Here is a 19,545-nt window from a genome sequence, read left to right as displayed (position 1 = left end):
TGCTAGCGGGTAATCGAGCGTTCAGGGTAGCCATGGACACATCTGTCATACAGTTTGTAATATAAGAGTCCTTTTATTATCTAGTGCCAGTATTAAAAAATCATTGACTAGTCGATTAACATGTTGGAAGCTAAGTTAATGTTAATTTTAAAATTAAAATATATGTATAAATATACATTATTATATATGACTAAGTTACATCACTGGTACTGAGATTTTGAATAGGTATCGCAATAGGTAATGAAAATAAATTTGGTATGTTCTAATTAAAATATTCAAAGGAAAAAGGCTGTTTATTTTACTTCCACATTATGTAGGCGTTTTGCTCTATGTTTAATTGAAGAATCTATACTAATATTGTAATACGAAAGAGTAGCTGTTTATATATTATTACTTTTTGATAACTAAATTGCTGAATGGGTCATAATAAAAATTAACCGGTGGATAGATTGTACCGCAAGGAAGTATAGATTATCCTTTATCTAAAGAAACAAGTCGCATGGATTTATGGATCCATGCATGGATAAATTGTGTATGAATACAACTTGTTTGGAATAAGTAAAACAAATCTTTAATCAAACGCGTAGGTATATATATAATACAATAAACAATAGCGGAGTATAATGATTTAACCTACCTGTTTATTTAATCAAACAAGATGAGTTTGCGTCAGTACACCTGTCATCAGAGCTAAATGTTGTCGAATAGCCGACATACGGCCTGAATAAACGATGTATTCATCTCTTTATTATGATGTGTTAGTCCCGGATTATCAGCAAATGTTAACACATGTTACCAGTTACTAAAAAAAATAAAATGATCATGGAATGACGTAACGATTGTTTTGACTATAAAGCGAAATGAACTGTAACGTCCTACAAATAGGTTTTATTTATCAACTTTGGTAAGAAGGTGATAGAGTGGATGGATTATCGAGGGTAGCTAATATTATTCCGGGGCGTTTGGTGTTGCCTTTTCATCCGCTAAGTATAAACAGGGGGGTGTGTTCGCGAGGTTTGATCAAGCTCGACCGCTTCGTAAAAGATTAATTTACTCTATACCTACTTTATTGACTAACGAAGTGAAACAACGTTTATGTTGTATATATTTTTTAAGTTACTTTAATTATTATATATTTTGAGAAACTTATCATATTAAGAATTATACATATATGTAATGGCTAGCTAGATTTATATTCTATGTGATATGTTCTCCAAATTTTTGAAATAGAACATTGGTAGTGTTATTTGATGAAGTTATATATATATTATAACGATCAAAGTGGCCGTGGCGTGTCGTGGCGGGTGGTAGCGGGCGGTGGTCGTGGCGTCAGCGGTGGCAGCGGCGGTGGTGGCGGGAGCGCAGCGCAGCCCGAGGCAAGCCGATGCCGGCTACAGTCAATATTTGCCCGCCCGCCCGGGCCCGGCTAATGAATACAATTAGATCATTCCGCGCGGCCTCACGTTTTTCATACGCCTCGAGGGTCCGCCCTCTGACAACGTGTCAAATAAAGACGCGTGTCGACCCAAACCTCTGTACATAACCTTAGTTGACAACGCAAATATATTCAAACGGCTATGTTATCGTATCAAGTTAAAACTTAAGGTGTAAAATTAATTAAAACATCATGCAAACAACGCGAGTCGAAACGGATTTACAGTATTTTACAGACAAACACTTAATAGGATAGTTTGCAGTTATACATGAATAGAACAGGAACATTTTAATACATTTATTAGACGTATTGATTAAGTAATGTGCATAAATGGCTAGCAAACCCTCTGGTTTCCGCTACGTTAGCTGCGCACTAAATATTTTTTATATTACAAGTGCTAAATAATGGTAGTACACGTGACACTCCCCTAGCTAATTCGATGAAATATGGTGTTAGCTCAATGATTTTCAACTTTGTGCTTCTTTTATCATTTTATCTTCATAAATAGGCATCTAATTGGAGACCATCGTGTGCTATGTTTTAGTTTCAGTCGTTCATTAGAAAATTGAAGACAAAGTTACAAAGAGTAAGTTTGTTGTAGAGTAGAAGGAGTTGAATGTACAGAGCAGGGTTGACACAAAGAGGTAACAAGCCGTGTACAGGATAAGTTGAGCTGTATACATTAGCCACTGTTTGGTATTTGCCCACCACGACAGCGCCACATGGCGACGCAAAGCTTTGTTTATTTTAATACTCAACCATTGTTGGTTGCCACTGTTTGTTGAGGGAACTGTATTAGACTACCCTTTGTACAGTTGTATTTATTGTAAAGTAACTGACAGTAGCCGTAAATAAATTGAATGGCAGAGCTTTAGCATCGATTACGTCTATTTTACACAGTAGAACTGAAATAAATATTGCATACCTACTTAAGAGTCTATTTCTTATTTTTTTATTTTTGGTGGAGTATTTGTAGAGAATTCTGGTTATACTTTAATTACAACAATAAGGTTTAACATAAAGTTAGGTACCTACAAGCCAGATTCTATTTAGATATCTTCAGCATTAAAGGACTTAAAAGTGAGTCAATATTATATTTTAGATATTCATAAAATGAAAATTACCTGTATCCTATAATAAAAAATAAAACATATTTTAAAAGTCACCATTGTAAGAAGATATGATTTTGAGAATTTGGGCCTTTAGGTTTGTTACGATACGATGTAGATACCTATAATTATTTGAAAATACAATAAATTCTATTATATTACATCGTAGGATAGATAGGATTGTTAAAACTTCTTTTATAAACGAGTGCGCAGTTATTCTAGTAATCGTATTGACAACCCCCGTCAAAGACTGACTAAACTACGAATATACTAATAAGGATAACTAAAATTGCAGATTTCATTCTTTCATTATTGGTTTTGACCTAATTTTGGTAATGCATTCCAACGAGATGGCATCTGCAGAACGTGTGCATCTCGCGTTTAATTACATTTGTCAATGTTCTGACCGCCCCGCACCCCAGTGTACCACGTCGCGCCCGCCCTCACGTTCGGGTTCATTCGGTTCATTTGCAAAGTGCATTTCGATGCCATGCTCGATTGTTCCAATCCTCGGCTTAATTGCCTGCTCGTTATTTATTATTGACATTAGCTTGCACATTTACTAGTATTTATCTCGTTTCATTAATACAGTTGTTCACTAAAATAAATCTTCAATGCAATAGATAGTTATATATAGGCAATGATAGCATTGGCACGGTAATTTTATCAATTCTAAATGTCGAATTTACTGCCACAAAATTTGATGAAATATTTACTCTAGGAGCACGCATCGCATTCGATAAACATCGTAACAAATTCCTACAAACACATCGGCGGACGTTTATTTGCCTCGGGCCCACGCTCGGCTTCACTTCGACTTCACATTCCGCTCGCCGTCGTATCGGTACTCATTTGTATTGGCGGCGGCTCTTGTATTATTTGTTTGTTTGCGAATGCCGCATACGTTGGTAGCTTTGATTTTTTCCAATTCGGAAATAATGCGGAAGGCGTGGAGCTCAGGGCGATCGGGTCTTATCGACAGTCGCGAGCACCAATCAAGCGTATTGGTGTGTTCGTTAGTCGCCGATGCCGGCGAGCCTTGCCGCTTGGTTAACCTGGGCACGTACGTGGGACCTTTCCACTCGGTGGCACTGATTTTCTCTTAGTTCCAATAAAATGTTGAAGTTCAGTATTCTTCGTATTAATTTATTCGTTAAATGTAGGTACTACTTTGAACATATGCAGATATTAAATATTCCTAATATATTTTTTTTCTAATTGGAATGACTACCGGCCCACATGATTATTATTTAACAACCGCAATTTTACTCATACGTTGGCAACGTATTCCAAAGGACTAATATCATACTAGAATATAGTAAGTAAATAATATTAAGTAATTTCGCTGTCTAATCTTGCACCCTACAATCTAAGCTCACCGTACAAAGACATTTCATATAAAACCAGATATCTTCAGTAGGTATCATAAACATTGTAGTATAATTTCAGACGCCAAGTAGCTTGTTTGTATGGGTAATAACAATAATAAGTATAATACAAAACATAAAATGTTTCTACTGTGTAAACTTGCATTCTATAGATATTCATTATAATCCGTATTGTCTCATTCATTACTTTTAAATTTTATTATTATATAAGCAGCAATTGTATTAGTTTTTAATTGAGACAAATAAAGATGATTATTATTATTATTATATCCGCACAGAGATGTCACTGTGATTGGGATTGGAAATACAGAAGTACCTACTCGTACATAGGTGATGCCTATAATTTTGTACGTATATAGAAGATATACGTTGGTAACTATTTTTTATGAGGTACGTAGTTAAAAAGTCTTTTAATAAAGATATAAATAATAATTTTTCCGTGATGACTAAGCACTATAATTGCTTATATTTCGTGTAATGGAATATATGTGATATTATAATCGATCCTTTTTCTTTAATCAATGTTACGGAAATTGAATAAGGTGCTGCTGTCGGCTGAAGCATAAAAAGTATATGTAAAAACGTATGTTATTAGGTATAGTTATTTGAGTCTTAACTTACCGCTAAAAAGATTCCATTTATCGTATCTCCTCAGTTTCAAGACACTCTCCTTGATGTGAAGCCAAATCTCGAGGTCCTTGGCGTTGATATCCAGTGACGTTCAGTTTTGCGGTCATTTGGAGGACAAGGCTAAAATAACCTCAAAAAACGTTGGTGTGCTCAGTAGAGTGAGACCGTATTTCATGGCGGCCCATCGCTTGCAATTATACAAAGCGCAGATCCGGCCGCACATGGAATACTGTTCTCATCTCTGGGCGGGAGCACCACAATACCAGCTACTTCCATTTGACTGCATTCAGAACCGAGCAGCCAGATATCATTGGTAATCAACGTCTATGTGACAGACTCGACCCATTGGCTTTACGGCGAGATATTGCATCTCTGTGCATTTTCTATCGCATATATCACGGGGAGTGTTCTGAGGAATTGTTCGGATTAATACCAGCTGCTGAGTTTCACCACCGTACCACCCGCCAGAAACTGAAATACCATCCTGATCATTTGGATGAATGGCGGTCTTCCACAGTACGGTTTTCTAGAAACTTTTTGCCTCGCACAACCACATTGTGGAATCACCTTCCAGCAATGGTATTTCCAAACCAATACGATATTGAAACCTTCAAGAAAAGAGCTTATTCCTTTTTAAAAGGCCGACAACGTACTTGTAATTCCCCTGGTGTTGCGGGTGCTCATGGGCGGCGGTAATCACTTACCATCAGGTGAGCCGCGTGCTCGTTTGTCCCCTGTGTTATAAAAAAAAAACACGAATAATTTTATGGTAAATAAAGGTAACTCTGTACATTGATCCAACAATCCGACAACCACATAATAATAATAATCCAGGACAATTCACATAACGCCCCCTAGTCCCTAGCTAAGCGGAACTTGTGTTAAGAAATGAAATAGGATAGGTAACTGATACAAATGCCTAAATATTTTTTGGGGAAATATATACATAATATAGGAAATACCCAGCCCAATACAAAAAATCATACCTACTCATTTTGCTAGACAATCTAGTGACGGTTGCTGAAAAAACTGCTGTACCTATTTACCGATATTGGCAACGGTAACCATTTATCATCAGATGGGCCGTATTGGCGTATATGGCCGCTTGCATGCCACCATCGTACAATTAAGATAAAATTATATCGCTGTACTCCATTCAGCTCGCAGTACAGCCAGTACAAACTAGGTGTAAAACGTCAACAGTAAATACCTTTATTTCCCATAAAATTATTCATGTTTAGACCTCATTACCTTTGTAATATATGTGTACTAAACACGAAACATAAAAAAATAAAGATTAAATATTAACGTATGTAAGTTGGTATGTACGAGTATATGTATAAAATAAATACCGCGTAAAAGGCGCGTTACTGAATTTGAATGTTTGTATCCATATAAATAAGTCATTTTCTATGTTGAAATTAGAAATAGCCTTTATAGAATTGTCACGAGCAAATTCACGATATAAGACACGTTGTTTTCATTTATAAATAAAGTATATACTTAGTTACTAAAACCCTGCGTAAATACATACAGATATGTTTTTACGGTATAATATGTTTAGTAAATGTCAGTAGTAGCTGGCACATATTAAATAACACAATATTTATTTATCATCAGGGTGTGTTGCTTCTAATGGGCAATTAAATCATAATGATTTATGTTTATCTAAAAATAATTTTACATATACAACATAATATGACAGCAATGTGTCGCTATGGACTGTATGTCATAACACTTGCAGCATTTATTATGGGATCAAAAGCTATACATGTCTGTCAGAGTGACAGATTTGAAATTGTGAGACAAGATTGTGGAGGGAAGTTGACACAGACACGCGGATGAGTGTAACTCCAGGCGGGATGCACCTGTGCACTTACTGACATACAGTTGGCATCAGTCTCCTCTATACCCACATTACTAGCAACAATATATCTTCAGTTTCAGTGTCAATGATCACACTACATGTAGTATTAGGAGGTCATATCCCACAAACAGAACTATTTATATACCTTCGTGATAAAATAATAATGAATTTTAGTGACTATCAAAGCCCCCGACATTTTACAAAGCAAAACATCTTACTTTACAACTTTTTCAAAGTCGTTTTCGTGGGTACCTCTGTTGAACTTATTTCTACCGCTCAGTAGGTAGCTATGTAAATTGAGTATCAGTTGAATAGTCAAAGTCAAATTACACGGTGTGGGGAATGTCATCTTAGTCCTCCGAAATAGTAATGCATTTAGGTATAATAGGTGATATCTGTGCTGCTGTTCACATATATAAGCGACGGTTACCTTTTACCATCGGGTGGACCTTTAGCTTATTTTATATTCTTCTTCTTATTCGATATGCTCTTGACAGAACGGTCGTGGTCATTATGTAGTGAAGTGACAGGCAGATATCATCCGCCTTATGACAGTTTGCCGTCTCTTGCTTCACTCGTGGAGTGGACCGCCTACCGATGTTTTGATTTGGTCGGCCCCTCGTATGAGTGATCGTCCAAGGTAGTAATTTGACATTCTAGTGACATAAAAGAAAAATCTGAACCAATTTTGACGGTTCTCTTATATATCTGTAGAGTCCTATTGGTCCTAAACTAATTTCGTTGTGAGTTAAGTCGATTTACTTTTTGTGAAAAAACAAATTATAATTAGTAGTAGCTACGACCTAACAACAACAACTTAGTAACAGGAATCTATTAGATGTTGGGGAAATTAAATGTAGAGAGTAACTATGTCGCGATGAAATCATTATGACTGTTATACAATGTTCTGTAGTGGTCACAGATATTTTTAAGCCAAGAGCCATTTTCGGATGTCTGTACAGAGTATCTCTGCTAAACAGTAATAAAGTATACAAATCTTTCTAGAATATCATTGGGTCATTAACGTTTGTCACGATCATTGCCAAGGCGAATTTACGCCGACATTTGTGGGTGTAGTGTAATTGTACAGAATTATGTATTTTGATGTTATGGAGACTTATTATTTATGACGTACGGTTTTAGGCGTAGGTATTTTTTCTGTAGTTGCACAACAAGCCTTGTTTTATATATAATTTGTCTCAAAAGAAAGACAATACAGCAAGCATATTAAATTTCGATGGAATAAGTTATTTTGGGATTCAGTAATTACAATTATTTCCTTCATATCTGTCAAGAAAATAACAAACATTGACAAATGAAAAACAATCTTCTTATACTCATTGTTTACCTGACTGATGAAGTAATAATATAAAAATAAAAATATGTTATATATATAATAACATGTCATTACATATTAAAAAAACACTCTTGAGGAATATTTCGATGACATAGATGACATAGACACACAAGGTGTACAACCTTGTCTCTATGTATGTCACTGAGGTTAAAAGAAAATACATTGTACATTTGTGCACGCTAATATAAGTAATGATTTAACCGGATTTCAGTAAAGTAATGGTATTGTAGCTAGCTTTCTGTAGTTGTAATATCTTAGTGTTTGTTTCGTTGTAATCGGTTTGCACATAAAAAGTTACCCATTGTTACTCCGAATACCGTACATACGAAGTCGCAGGTTCAACACTACCTTAATAAATGTACTGTCGTTATTGGACTACTGTGTAAATGTAGTAATAATAGTTTATAACTTGCATTATATTTGCTCAATAAAAATAAATTTTGATAAATAAATTTTATATCCGTAAATATTAACACCAATAAAATTAAAGTTAGTATTTACGGCGATAACGGGATGATTAAGTAAGTGATATAGTCGTTAGTCGTAACATTTGAACTTTCATTTTAGCCAAATGAAGAAGGATAAAGGCGAGCAAACATCATCAGCGTACATAGCGATGAGCAAATAAGGTATGCGTACATATGATTGTAGCAGGTCGGCAGTCAGCCTCCCGGGGTTGCGGGGAAGCGGATACCTGTGACGCATTTTTTACTCGTACCACTGCCCAATCAGCGCCAGTGGCAGTTGCAATTATCTCTCGCTACAAATCGAATTATGATCAATTCGGATTTGCGCGCATTCGAACGAATATAAAACGGTTTGCATTAAAATTTGGCGCGCGATGCACGGGATGCGTTCCCATTAGTCGGGTCGTGAGCTAACTTTGTTTGTTCACTCGTACACACGTCCATCGCTGATGTTTTCATTAACTTTTTGTTGTTTACAGTCTTATTTACGTAGTTATACGCATCATTGGTGCACAACATTTTAATTGTACATTAACTGATTGTTTTATGTATTTTTATTCCTGGTGTGTGTGATGAAGAAATGATGTGCTATTAGTATGTAATGTACCCAGGTGACGATAAAGCATGAAAGGATATAGATATAATCATATCTCTTTTGAACACCAACTAACTTAAATTTTGAACTCTGTCTAATATGATTAGATAATTCATAAAGTTTTCAGATTCAAAGTATTCAATAACTTGTCTAAACAAAAACCGCTAAGTTAGAAATTTGAAGTTTGTAGAGGAATTTGATTTTATAAGTTGTGTGCAAAAATAAACTTGATTAAAAATTATATCTAATATCTTAATGAGAACTTTGTCTTCGCAATACAGTTGCTAAGTCTTTTTTAAATGTTCCTATTAATTTGTTATTAGTAGAAGCAGAGCTACATCATGACGATATAGTACGTAATACAGTCTTAGTCTTGACTCTCTATGACTTCTATGGTGAGGTTCAAATTTATACATACCATTTTTCATGAGGCAGTCAGTTCTTTCGAATTAAAAAACAATATATTTTGTATTTAAAATTTACTGGAATTCAAATGTATTATTTTTTTAATTTTCAGGTATGGTTCCAGAACCGAAGGGCAAAGTTCCGAAAGCAGGAGCGTCTAGCACAGCAGAAAGCGGGTGAAGCCCCAGTGAAAGCAGAGGGCAAGCGGGACAAACCGTCTTCTCCAGCAACATCCCCTCATCCGGCGCCACCTGCATCGGCGCCCCAGCCAGCGCACCATGCTTTGCCTCATTTATCTCCGCCCGATTTGAAACCTATCACGTCAGCAGGTAATTATAATAAAGTTTTCAAGATTGTTCTTTTACTGTCCTATCTGTATCCCAGATACGGTATTCAGAGGCATCGTAAATTGTCGAAATCGAGATTTCGTGGTGGACGCGACACTTCCCTTGCTCACATTTTGCTGTGTGTATTTAAATCCAAAATGGCAGGGGTCAAGCCTCTACCTCTATTTCTTTCTCTTGTAATAATTTAGCTTTTATAGCCGTCCAGATTCTCCTACTGCGTCACCGGACAGTCAATCAGAAATATAAATTAACGCACATTTTTTCTTGTGGTATTCCGGCCAGATTAGATGTGACGACTTTTTGTCAAAATTTGTAGTAACCACGAGGCCGTGACGCTTATTTCGTAATTATGTTTATTATAATTCTGTTATTTTTTAGTGATTGTGAAAATAAAATAAAATATTAGTTCGGCCTTCGGCCTTTACTCATGAAAAGTCATGTCGTATATATAATACCTATTCTGTGTTACTACTAATATTTTATTTTATTTTACGATTAATATATTTCAAATATAAAATGTAATAAATTAATCACAGGCAACTTTCACAATATTCAAACTAGAGGCATACCTAGATCTTACTGCAAAGCTTCAAATTTTTATTTCGTTATTGCATTACCTAAATCTTGCTTATGTTAAAAGCAATATTTAAGGAATGTCAGTTAATACTTATTCGAAAATAACAATTATTATTTGTGATATTACAAGCACGATTTCATAACATTTTTTTATTTGGCAATACAAACCACCAGTAATTATTTGTGTAAGGTATTTTTAAAATTTCATTTAATGTTATTATAAATATTATTCAGTTTGTCTTAATTACCATTTCTTATGCTTTACTAACGAAGTTTGCTATACATATTATACGATAAACAGTTTTGAAATAAATAAGTAGTCACAATAAAATCACACCGCAACTGCTATAAATTGTAGTAAGTGCGTGATAAAGTATTCTGAGCGCATCTTTAATTTTACGCTTAAAATAACGGACGGGAAAACGTGACCATGGCGGTCTTCTACAGGTAGCTAGTAGGTACTTTAGTATCTCTATTATATATATAACTATTAAATATCTGTGGAATTAGATGTACTTATTAATATTATATTTACGGTGGTAAAAAAATATAAAATATATAACTTATCAGGTACACAAAAGCAAGAGTGATAATTATAATAAAATTGAAGTTTTATTATTTTTATTTATATACATACATTTTAAAGCGAATGTTTGTCTGGCTGTCGATTAGTTTGTTACATTTTTTCGATTAAACGGCTGAACATATCGTAATGAAATATGATGTGAAAATAGAATGTATTACCATGTTTGTAGATGACATAGTTTTATCTAAATAAAACCAGACGTACTTAGTTGCGGTTAGTTGCAAGTATTCTATAAATATAATGTTTAAAACGAACAAATTTAAATGGATTTAACAGAAACCGAGAGTATCTACCTATACCACTTATTTTTGCTCGCAATTTTGTTGGCTTGAAATATGTTGATATTCCTGAGTATTATATGCCATGAACTAATATCTATTTTTACTCGATTATTTTGGCTTTGGATGACGTGGTCAACGAAAAAAAACCGGCTAAGAACGTATCGGACAGGCTTTAATAGGAATCCGCAGATTCCATGTTGATAGAAAACTATCCATCACTATACTTGTTCTATGTTTAATTAAAAAATAAAATGAAAAAAACTAGAAATTTTTCTACACAGAGAGTCTTAGTTTAGCGCCTTTAGCGAAAAAAATGTTAAAGGAAATCTTACCTATATCATCTCATATAGTGAAAATAAAAATATATATTTTTGTAGTTGCAATATTTTTTTCGAATAGTTAATAATATGTTCTTTTTAGTTACGGTGTTCATTATAATTAAAGAGATTATGCTAGTTAGAATATTTAGAGACATAAACTTCTTAGCACTCCATGGATTTATTGTGTATCTTGGGTCAGGTCCATTGCGTGGCATGAAGACAATTTAGAACCTATGTGGACTATTTATATTATATAACTTAATACTTATACAATACAACTACTTATATACTTAAGGGGGTCTTCCTATGTGACGGCCTGTTTTTTAGGGATATTTTAGGATTTTTTTTCTACGACCAGTAAATATTTAGAGCTTCAAGTTTTTTATCATTTATTAACACATATTTGGACAGTATAAATATAAAATTTCAGCTAAAAATATTCAGTCAAACTAGAGTTACAGCGCTCTGAACACCCCCGCCTCGAAAAAAAGAGCTCCCACTTCCTCCACGATTCCGGCTGATCGGCTTATCTGAAAAAAAAAAAAACGGCGTTTTAATTTGTAGGCTTAAAAGCACGGAATGACCTATAATCAAATGAATATAAAAAAAATTGGATTTTTGATAGACATTTGAAATAAAAGTTGCAAATTAGGCGTTTTTTTTTTTGTTTTTTGCTATAAAAAAATCGAAGTTTTGAAAATTTTCGATTGATGAAAGTTCATTCCATGCGTTTACATATATTGAGTGTGCCCTGTAAATTTCAAGTAATTCGGTCCAGCCGTTTCTGAGATACAATGGAGGAAAGTTTGAAAAACACAGTTTTGAGAAAAACGCGTTTAAAGTTTCAAGTCCGTTAAAAACTATTAAAATATCAACTTACTCTCAATCGGCGATGCCTGGTCCATAGAGTATTCCTTCCTCTTCCTCGTGAAACTCTTTTAAAGCAGATTGTTCAGCTCTTGAGTCAATCCTGGCTTGTTTAACGACATCACTTACGCGCCGCTCAGAGCGTAAGATTCGCTTTTCATCCCGTTTCTCAAAATACGCTTGGGCTTCACGACCAACAGGGCATCCCATAATCGACATAACTTTTAAAATACCTTGAAAACCTTCATTAAAGATAATAACTGCTAAGTAGCTAGCAATTTCAACAACTTTGGGACCAGAATGAAGATGTTTAGGAGCGAAAGTCCAAATCAAAGAATTCAAAGATTCGTTATTGTTTTGTGTCTCTGCTCCTAAACAACGAATTAATAATTCGTCTTTCGATAAATCTTCGAAAACCGGTTTGATAGCTTCTTGGACTTGCGGAATTAGAGGTGGTTTATCGTGATGAAATTGGTCCAGTTCATTATTAGCTTCAGCCTTATGCCATTTACACCAACTGTCTTCGCCTTCTGGACAAAATTGATGCTGAGGGTTTTCATCAGAAGAACATTTGTGATAGTACGTTGCCCAAACTTCCTTTCTCATATCTTCAAGCGAATCTGGATGGCGTCGAATTGCTAATCCGTAGAATTTTGTAATTTCTTGGATAACTTTATCAGTAAGTTTACCTGCTCCTTTTCCTCCTATTCCTTTATTGGTTTTATCCTTTTTAAGTCTGTAGAAACGTGTCTAAACTTGTATAAACAAATATATTAATAAAAGGGAGGCCAGGTATAAAGCCGACGGTACACAATAGGCCCGGTCTCTAACTGCCAACTCACCGCTCCGAACCGCTCTTTCTTTTACCTGCTGTATCTTTAAAACGACTTCGAATTTTCTAAAATCGCTTTACTACCGTATTCTAGACATGTTAAGGGAGCAATTTATGAAAAAAAAAAATCGATTTTTTCAACCCATCACATAGGAAGATCCGCTTAATAATATAAAATAAATAATATTTTCAAAATAAAATGGCCTAAAATACATAGAGTATTTTAAGCTATTTTATTAACATTAGCTATCTACGAGCGAAAGCCCCGTTAAAATTGGTCTAGCCGTTTCAGAGCTAAGCTAGAACAAATTATTTAAATAAAGTTTTAGATGTAAATACCGTACATACTTTCATATGCATTTAGAGGAAGGCTATTAATTTGAAATTCCAAACAGACACCTCAATTTTATTTTGTGCATACATTAACATTTTGTTATATAAATCAAATAAATAGTTTATAGTGTTGATTAGAATTAAATATAAATTTTAGTAAAAAAAAAAACATTTTGTCAGTTAGCTATATAATAATAAACATACAGTCTGAAGATATTGACAAATCAAGAGTAAAAAATTAAAATAAATCTTATGTCATTACAATATCATATTACACCTTTAATGTTACACGAATTTATACTAGTACAAAATACTTACCTACAAAATACGTACGGAACTACCATTAAACTAAACGGCGATGTAAATAAACCACAGCGGAAAACGCTGTTTACAATTTTACCAATGTTATATTTTGGGCGGGGGCATATCAACTGAAAACTTACGGCTGTTGCATTGATTGCTGAAATTATAGAACGATGACTCACAACTTCAGAAACATCTACCAATAGCCGGAGTGATTACGTTATTTTAGTTTACAAGTTTTGTTTGCGTAGGCGCAAATAACAAGGCTTTCCACAGAATAAATATTCGATTAGAGGATTGTAAATATAGAATGTATGAAAATGTGACTACCGTTAATGATGTGCGTGCGCCATTTAAAATTGAGTATTCTGTATTTATAGGACAGAGGAATTTAGGCCAAGTTCATCATAGTTATTTGAAACATATCTTGCATTTAATTTTCTATACTTTGATACTTCTTTTATAAAACCTGGGCAATTGTATAAGTTAGAGTTCTTTTTCTTTTTTAATTATTATTATTATGTTTAAGTATTTATAAGAGTTAGGTTCGAACGGTTAAGATACCGGTTAAGTTAAGTAGTAAGGCAGGACAGTAGCTACTACGCATAAAATAAAATTGTCTCAGACTGGGTCTTCATACCCGTATAACATTTTCCTAAGCCGATACAAGCACTAAATTTTAAGCGAAGTTTAGCACAATATATATAATTAAAACAGGTATATTTTTATTATATGTATCGATAGGAAGGGTACATATTCTATTTTTAGTATAGGTAGTTTATTTTTTTAATGCAGTAACGTCCGTTCGTGGGTCGCATTGTGAGAGATCAGTAGGTTCTGCAAGCTCCATAACACAACATGGTTTACCGGCTAATGGCGAACTTGCGGCCATATTAATCACATTACCGCCACCCACGCCCGCACGCCGCCGCCGCAACGCCGCCAGATTTTCACTTCGGCTCATTTGCGCTAATTGTGCGCGCGATTGTCACTCAGGCTTGAATAAACAACGGAGCTACGCGGCAAGGATTAGGTGATTAGCGCTTAATTGCGTTACCACGATTGTTTCATATTCGCCCGTCGAGCTGCAGTCTGATTTTGTATTCGGACAGTTTTGTATGCACGAGTTTTGGTTGTTTGGCGGAATCACGTTAGCAATAGGTGATTTAAATGATTAAATTAACTTATTTTAACTAAACTAATAAATCAATTTATATGTCTCGATAAGATAGCTCTGCTTGAATCAAATTTTATTAAGCGTGATTGTCAATTTATTTATTGATTGATTTCACAATAAGTCTTGATAACAAATTATATATATATTCTTTATTGTCACTAATTTCATATTGTAAATTACACATATATTCTATAACTGCTTCATAGGATCTTCCATGTTAAAACATTAGCCCAATTAACTAAACTTGTATTATATGTATTTCAATAATCGATTTAACTTACATTTTTGTTTTTTTTTTGTAGCAAATAAACTATGTGACGAGCTAAATAATGGTGGTGGTCCAGGTATACCGCCCGTGAGTGGAACTGGCAGTAGCAAGTGGGCCGGCGGCTGCGGCCTGTTGCGACAGCCCTCAGGATTCCCACTGCTCGGTGTCGCGCCTCCGAACTACCTGCTCTCAGATCATCTTGGAACTCTCGCTAAAACGAACAACCATCTTTTCTAATGGGTATAAATCGTATTATTAACTCACTGTTTTTCATAGCTGAGTTAAGGGGAGGAGATATCACAATAAATAACCATCAATTTTCGAGCATCCTAGAGACATCTGAGTGACAAATTGAAGTGAACATGATGCTTAAATTACGAATGGTAAATTGTGTGATTTCGCTACTAGTGAAATTAAATTACAAGTGCCAAAATGTGTCCATTTAATTGTATTATTGCAATAATAAACATTAAACGAAGTTTTAGATGTATTTATATTGCTAAAACGGTTACACGATCTGGTTTTCATGTATAGAAGTGTAATATTTCAAACAGAGTGTATTGTTAAGAATTCTTGTATTAGATACCAATTAATTGATTTATTAGGTCAATATAAAATAAAATTTTGTGTGATAATGTCTGTAAATACGAACTCCAAAACATCGTATACGTCATTGAAGTATACTCACTTAATTGTAAACGAAAGAAAATAATTAAATATAAAGTATTGTATTCTTTTTTTATACATTAATGTCGATTTTTTTATATACAGAATAATTTGTTTTTGTATTTTATCTGTAAAGGAATTATTAAAAGAACTATTTATGATGTTTCTGTGTCGATGGTTGTGTTTGATTGTGAGCGTGATTTGACATCAAAATATTAACAATCTAGTCATAAAATACATATATACATTAAATATAATTTATCTTTTGTTGCGTTTATAAAATTTTACGTACCTACATTCCAAAGTAATAGTTCTTAGTTAGGTATATACAGTGCAGACTGGCGTAGTAGAATGTGTAAATATGTAATCTAAAGTAATTTGTAAATAATACATAGCGATGTACCCGAGTGCATGTATGTAATTAAATTGAAGAATTTGTGGAGGGTGTTTTAATAAAGACATGAATAAATCTATTGATTTACTTTTAATTTTTATCCCTATCGTTGTATCGTCATCTTCCTGCTTGTCTTATCCTTGTTCTATTGAACATTTGGAGTCGGCATACTATGTCTCTGTATATATATTATTTAAGAATCTGCCTTACTATTACGACTGGCGTGTGCCTGATATCAACATTTTTTTTGTCAACAATCCTGCGCTCAAGTGACTGTAAGTGGTAACCGTCACCACTATGATAAATAACACTATGGACGTCGGGAAATTCATACCTTTGGTGTCATTATTTAGAAATATTTTGGTTAATGACTGAACCGTCTATAGGAAGGCGTAGGAAAAAAAGGACGAATTTAAAAAAGAAATATTTATAGTAGTTACTTGATATATCGAAGGATTTGAGGGAAGAGACTTCAATTATGAAGGACACTGGTGTATATGTAGTGTCTGGTATAGGTATGTGGAGTATTTGTGCCTATGCATTATATCTACTTTATGAGTACCACTATGTAACCATTTCACATAATAGTCATCTATTATATGTCAGGATTCAACCCACAAAGTTACATTTCATTTCCGATATACGTTATTCTAATTTCTCGAAATGTTAGAACGAAAACGTCCTACTAATATTATAAGCGTGAAAGTTTGTTTAGATGTATGGATCATACATATGTTCATATATGGATGGATGTTTGTACCTTTTTAAAAAGCGTCAAGTTGATCGAGAAAAAAATTTTCGATTAGAGAGCTAACTTGACTCTTACGATCTATACAACATAGATCGTAAGATTTACAATAAGATAAGGAATAGTGTCTATTTATATATTATATATATTTCTCTTAAATAGTTATAGTAAACCTATGTAATATATATTTATATAATAAGATTTTATAACCAAAATAATAAAATACTTCTTCCATTTGGATACTGTAATAATACACCCGTATTTACGTCAAAATAAAGACTTTTTATTTATGCACTAAATTTATTTATTTCAAAATAAATATGTTTAGGTATCCGTTTTAGTATTTAAAATAGTTAGATTTTTATAGATACTAATCCTTATTAGTCCAAAATATAATCCAATTCCTTAATTGGACATATAGTTATGACGATGAGAATCAACTTTTCCAAATGAGGCAGAGGGCTCATTCTATGTATATCTATTCTATGCTCATTCAGTGATAGTATACGAGTACAATTTAACAACGCTGATTACGTGATTATTTATTTCTTACAAAGTTACATATCAGGAGATCACTTATAAAAATAAATTCGCAGATTAAGATTCGCGGGTTGTCGCTAGTGTATATGTTTCAGTACGAAAAGCAAATAACCAAATTATTTTTATACGCCACGTAAATGTTAGAGTGAATTTGAAAGATTACGTGCGTGGGCAAGTATGGTACGCGCGGCGACAATGATAACTCAGCGGGCACTCATGACGCGCACGAGTGGGCGGGGCGGTGCGCATCGCGCCGACTGCCAGAGCTTTTGACTATAGATGGACTTTGACACATAAAGAAATTATTACTATACTATCTCACAGTGTAAGAATAGTTACTACACTAATCGAAATATAATAGCAGTAAAGTTAAGAAAACATATAAAATAAACGTACACAATAATAAACTAGAATAAGCTTTTTCTTATAATTATTTTTTTTATATAAAACATAGAAATAGATACCTGGAACTTTACGGATTTACATCAACGTTTATTTCTCTATATAAACCTACTAGCGGCCCAGTACTCGTGTTTCGTATGGATTTTCAGTTAATAAAATATTGTGTTTTTAGAGGAATGTTTTTACACACACACACACTTGTCGAAAATAAAATGGCAGTAAGGTTAAGAAAAATATAAAATTAACATACACAATAATAAATTTTAATAACAGATTTCTTATAATTATTTTCTTCTTTAACACTTAGAAATAGATAGTACATGGACATCTTCAGTTTTACATTATCGTGTATTTCTCTATGTAGGTATGTAGCGGCACTGTTCTCGTTCTCGTTCACTGTTGTCGGATTTTCAATTAATAAAATATTTGTTTTTTTATATATAAAATTTAGTATAATATAAGTAATAAAATTTATGTTCGTTATTTACTTCAATAACGACTGTTCGTTTTTAAACTAAATTTTTATAAAATTTATAGATTTTATTATCCGATAAAAATATGGATACAACTCCACATATAATCTGTGGTTGGTGGTGAGGTCCGAATTTTGTTACTCAAGGGAAGGTTCTGAAAGGTTTTTTAATTTAAATTATTTAATTAATAATACCACCACCATCACCGTTAACTTCAATTCTTATTTAATAGCATATTATTAAACGATGGAATTGTCAAGGAAAAATTTTAAGCTATTTAGCAAAAATCAGTCCAACAATTGCAATAATATTTTTAGGTATAAGATATAATATAAAAATCCAAGTGAGTAAAGTAGTATGAATATTTAGTGGGTGATCAGTTTAGATAGTTAATAGTTACATTGATACAGTCACAAGAGAAGATGAAGGAGTTAATAACTTATTTACAACTTTTTTTATTAATAAAAAGAAACAATTTTATCTATAAGCAATAATAATTTCTGTTTGGTAAGTATTATATACCGTAGGAACTAGTGTACTAATACTACTACTTTTCTATTAGTAACACATGAGATGATTGTTATCTTTCTACAACACGTGGATTTGTTTATCTAACGTGTCTCTGAAAAATTATGTGTTCGACAGGAACGCAATCACTTTCAAATAATCAGTAAAATATAAATATATGTATACAAGTTAATTATTCTTGTTACTTATCTTAGAAGCTTTTCAACATTATTACGACGTCTCTATTATAAAATTAGGAAACATATTTATTTAAAAATTATTACATGTAGCCTTTTATTTACACGTAACTATTCTTTAAAGGTAAACTATATCTAAAATGTCTTAATCAAAAATCTTTTTATAATCTTTACCATTCTGATCACTCACGAGTGATTCTGGTCCATAGTTTTCCTAGGAAACATATTATTAGAAGTTATTTATACATATAGATTATAAGCGCAAAACTAGAAAAACATAACCTACTTCGTACTTTTCTTTTATTAATTATCTCCAACCATTCACAGGCAATTAGAAGTAGATATATGGATACAGATAAAACTGTTGTAAAATATAGTGACACAAATTCACACATTTGTTATTCCGGCAATTGACAATAATCCACGTACATCGCGTGTTTGATGTGTATGTACCTAGTTGTTCAATTGGCTTAGG

General features: G+C 33.4%; 1 protein-coding gene across 1 annotated transcript in view; it reads left to right on the top strand.

The window, feature by feature from the left end:
- Positions 1-16,248, top strand: part of LOC131853324 (paired mesoderm homeobox protein 2A-like) — a 41,621-nt gene extending 25,373 nt beyond the window's left edge. Inside the window, exons 3-4 of the mRNA XM_059204184.1 lie at positions 9,366-9,582; positions 15,178-16,248. Of these exons, the coding sequence (XP_059060167.1) occupies positions 9,366-9,582; positions 15,178-15,380 (420 nt within the window). The 3' untranslated portion in view covers positions 15,381-16,248. The remainder of the gene's footprint in view (positions 1-9,365; positions 9,583-15,177) is intronic.
- Positions 16,249-19,545: the final 3,297 nt, after the last annotated feature.

The sequence above is a fragment of the Achroia grisella genome, unplaced genomic scaffold, assembly GCF_030625045.1.
Source record: "Achroia grisella isolate CSIRO2021 unplaced genomic scaffold, CSIRO_AGI_Agris_v1 utg900, whole genome shotgun sequence".
Lineage (NCBI taxonomy): Eukaryota > Metazoa > Arthropoda > Insecta > Lepidoptera > Pyralidae > Achroia > Achroia grisella.
The sequence above is the reverse complement of the archived record's forward strand: the minus strand, read 5'-3'. Positions and strand labels throughout refer to the sequence as shown.